This window comes from Eubalaena glacialis, chromosome 10 (genome assembly GCF_028564815.1).
Source record: "Eubalaena glacialis isolate mEubGla1 chromosome 10, mEubGla1.1.hap2.+ XY, whole genome shotgun sequence".
In the NCBI taxonomy this organism is placed as follows: Eukaryota; Metazoa; Chordata; class Mammalia; order Artiodactyla; family Balaenidae; genus Eubalaena; species Eubalaena glacialis.
In genome coordinates this window covers 83,364,978-83,368,801 of record NC_083725.1, presented here as the reverse complement: position 1 = coordinate 83,368,801, position 3,824 = coordinate 83,364,978, and the positions used below count along the sequence as shown (strand labels likewise).

Sequence of the window (3,824 nt, the reverse complement as noted above, 5' to 3'; positions counted from 1 at the left end):
CACAACTGCCAGGGAGTGAAGAGGCCTGAATACAGAAGGGCCTAGAAAGAGCACCACTGTGACCAGAGGGGCCTGGAGGGGAGCGGGTCTGATTAGGGGAAGGGGTGGAGCAGGGTGTCTGCCCTGTATGATGCTGAGATTGTGTCCCTGACACCCAAGACACAGGCACAGACTCGGCCTTCACGTGGGTGTCCAGCCATCACCCCTTGGGAACAAACAGGCTGTCCTTATATCAAAGAATAACACACAGTTTTCAACATTCAATCTCTTAAGCATTTATTAGATCTGCTGGTGTCTGTGGACAGAGGACTCACTAGCTCAGCGTCCCTGCCCTTGGGGGCTCACAGCCCCGTCGTCTCCTGAGCAGAGTGAGAGGCAGCTCAGTACTTGTCGGGCAGGCCGGCAGGTCTGAAGTGATTGGGGTCTTTGCCGCTCCGGCCCCATTCATTGGCAGCCTGGTCGGCCCTCGAGTCCTCCAGTCCGTGGCCACTGTCTCCATGTTTAAAAAAGTCTGTGACTCTCGGAATACTCTCTCTGGCATCGCTGGAATGGAGGAGGGCAGGTAGGGGATTACTCCAGGGCTGACGAGCAACAGCCCACCCTCCCCATCTCTCCTCTTTCCAAGGAATCAAGGACTCTGACAGGAGCTAGGAAAGAGGGGATGAAGCCTGAGGCTGCCCGGGCTCAGCACACCTCAGCCCTGCGGGTCCCCTTATGCTGGGTGAACAGCACCCATGGGGGAGGCTTGGGAATCGTCTGTCCCACCAGCCTTGCTCTGCTCTTCAGCCACTCAGACCCCACACAGGACACAGAGGGTGAGGGTGGATAAGAGGAGGAGAGGCCACAGCCCTACAGGAAGTTCTCCAGGGCTTGGCCCCTCCTGGCTGTCCGAGGCTCTCACACCCATCCCTGCATCCTCAGGGCCCCTGGTACCTGATCACTTTAGCAGCCCAGACGCCCCCAGGTCCCCTTTCGGCAGCGTCACGGTTGCCCCGGGCGTGGAAGTACTTGTCTGAATTTTTGTAATTGGCTTCTCTCATGTCAGAGTAGGCTCTCCACATGTCTTTAGCCCCTGGGAGGAATGCATATAGAGAAAGGATTATCAGGTGGACAGAAAACTGTGACACACCTTAGAGAAGAATCAAGGAATGAAAAATCTTCCACTGACTCAGTTTCATCCTGTGGCTATAGCACCATGAGTGCCATAGGTTGAGAAGAGCATTCTTTGTGCCTAGTTTCCTGCTCCTGGTAACTCGAATGAGAGTCGTTATGGGGGGAGGGGCACAGCTGTGTTGGACCTGGTTGTCTGGCCCCTATGATGCTGTCTCTGGACTGCATCTCACTTAGGGCTCTATGTGATATGTTTAAAGGAGAGAAGGGAGCTATCATTATAGGGCAGGATTCCTCAGCTTCATACTATTGAAATTTTAAGCCAGATAATTCTTTGTTGTTCAGGGCTGTCCTGGGTATTGTAACACGTTTAACAGCATCCCTGACTTCTACCCACTAATGGGCAACCTATTCCCCAAGTGTGACAACCAAAAATGTTTCCAAACATTGCCAAGTATCTCCAGGACACAAAATTGCCTTGGCCCCGAACCACTGTTATAAAAGGAAGCTGCATAGGATAAGATCCAGGGGACTTGGGTGAGTGAGGAGGTGACATGGAAGACAGATTCTGAGAAAGGGGCAGACATGCAGCACCTCTGCCCTGACGCCTAAGAAATGTATTCCTGCTGCGCGAATGCGCTAATTGTGACTTGATTCCCCTGCCTGTTAGGCATGTGAATGGCATCTTGAGAACTTTCTAGTGGACGGTATTGATGATGTGGGCTGCTTGAGGAAGCAAGCCCTCGAGCAGTGGGTCTTTTCCTCAGCCTGGGTACACTTTCCAATCAGCTGGGGAGGTACTGAAAGTCCCATGAGACCTACCTCACACCCCAGGCCAATTACCTCGCACTCTCTGGGGTGGGTCTCAGGCATCAATAGTTTTCATTGCTCCCCAGGTGAATCCAACATGCAGCTGAGATTGATAAGCCCTCAGCTTGAGAAAGTGGTACTGGGACAAGTCTACCCAGCAAGAGCTTTGGCCTCATGCACAGCTGGGTTCAAACTTCTGTCCTGCCACCTGTTGACTGGCACTTAGTCCCTGGGCAACGGACTCGGCTGCTCTAAGCCTCGGTTTTCTCCCCTTCAGATGGGGGAAGATGCCTCCCTCACGGAGATATTCTGCAAGTAAGTAGGTGACCAACTGTCCCAGCCTAATCAGAACTGCCCCTGTTTTCCTGGAACTGCCCCAGTTAGCGTTGAAAGTGTCCTGGAAAACTCCTCAGACCTGGGCAAAGCAGGAGAGTTGGTCACCCTGAAGTGCATGTAAGGGCCGAGTTCCTACTGGAAGCTTGATATATGTTATTAGGTTCCCCCCACGGTCGCACACGGTTTTTTTTTGTCAGTTAAAAGGCTAGAAAAGGGTGGGAAACAGACTAAACCAGGGACAGTGTCACTGAGTATAGGAAGCAGGAGCAAGAGCTAAGCTGAAGGTCCCTGAATTATCCAATTAGGAAATGGAAGGTAAGAAGGAAGAGAAGAAGAAGAGTGGAAGGAAGGAAGGAAGAGAGAAAGGGAGGGAGGAAGGGAGAAATGGATGGAGGGAGAGAAGAAGAGAAGGGAAATAGATGGATAGCTTTCATCCTACTTCATGCAATTGGTCTGAGGGAAATGCTGTACCATTTCAAGACTTATTTTATGTCTTCCAGTCAAACTTCCATTTCAGCTGGGAATGATGATTGTTCTTTCTCTAGTAACTGACATAAATCCTGTGGTTTTCAATCTGTCTGAATAAAAGCTCCCCAAACACCTGGCACCTTCTACCACATAGGGCACCACTGCCTAAGACAGTAGCTCCAACCCTTAAGAGTGCTCAGGGTGAATCCCAGAGGCCCTTGGGTGCCATCCCCCCTCCACCAGCCTTACCTTCATAAGCCTCACCAAGGAAGGAAAACCATCGGCTGTGGACTCCCAGCACCAAGGAGCAGAGAATGAGGCCTGTGAAAAGCTTCATTGTGCTGAAATGAAAGGAGAGGGTCAGGGAGACACGGACAAGCCTTGCACACCCACTTTGGGATTTGTATGTCAAGGAGAGCCCGTCTGTTCTTTTCCATTTGTTCTCATTAGACTCTCAGCGGTCCTCCTAGGGAACATTGCAGTAGGACCTCACTCGGAGCCGCTAGCCCTCAGTGCTGAACCCACCAACCCTGAACCCGAGACTGTCTAAGAGGTCCCCAAGGTGGAAGAAGAGGGCAGCTGGGGCCTAGTCGTGCCTTGCTAAAGCAGCCTGTAAATAATCAAAAAGCATTTCCCTTGCACCACTCTGCCAGCACTCACCTCATACAGGACAAATACAAAACAGAAGAATTAAAGTAAGTGTTTTCAAAGAAATCACTCCTTGGAGAAGTTTCTCACCTGAAACCGGTGGAGCAGACCTGCTGGGGACAGGTGGCTGTATTTATACTGAGCCATCCCTGCTGGGGTCATGGGGTGAGAAGGAAAGCTGGACTGGTGCCTGGGGGAGAGTCCCTGCAGGTCATTTCTCCTACAAAACTGCAAAGGGTAACTTACTGGAATCCAATGGCTGTCCTCATCCACAGGTCATTTTCCTCATTGTGCAACCCTGAGAAAATAGGAAGTCCTGTTCTGCCTGGTGGCCACTGTCAGGGGTGGAGGGGCTGAGGCCCGGGCCACCCAGGCTGCGGAGAAGAGGATGTGGAGCTCCAGGATGGAGGTCCCCCGGCTGCTGGAAGGTATGCGGTTAGAGGATGCTCCTT

The 3,824-nt window shown here is 51.9% G+C and overlaps 1 protein-coding gene across 1 annotated transcript; it reads right to left on the bottom strand.

Moving 5' to 3' along the window:
- Nucleotides 1-250: 250 nt before the first annotated feature.
- LOC133098636 (serum amyloid A-2 protein) lies at nucleotides 251-3,473 on the bottom strand. The gene is made up of 4 exons (XM_061201513.1): nucleotides 3,385-3,473; nucleotides 2,974-3,065; nucleotides 934-1,072; nucleotides 251-543 (listed from the first exon to the last, which is right to left on the bottom strand). The coding sequence occupies exons 1-4, from the start codon at nucleotides 3,387-3,389 to the stop codon at nucleotides 381-383; spliced, it is 399 nt and encodes a 132-aa protein (XP_061057496.1). The 5' UTR covers nucleotides 3,390-3,473; the 3' UTR covers nucleotides 251-380.
- Between the last annotated feature and the right edge of the window lie 351 nt (nucleotides 3,474-3,824).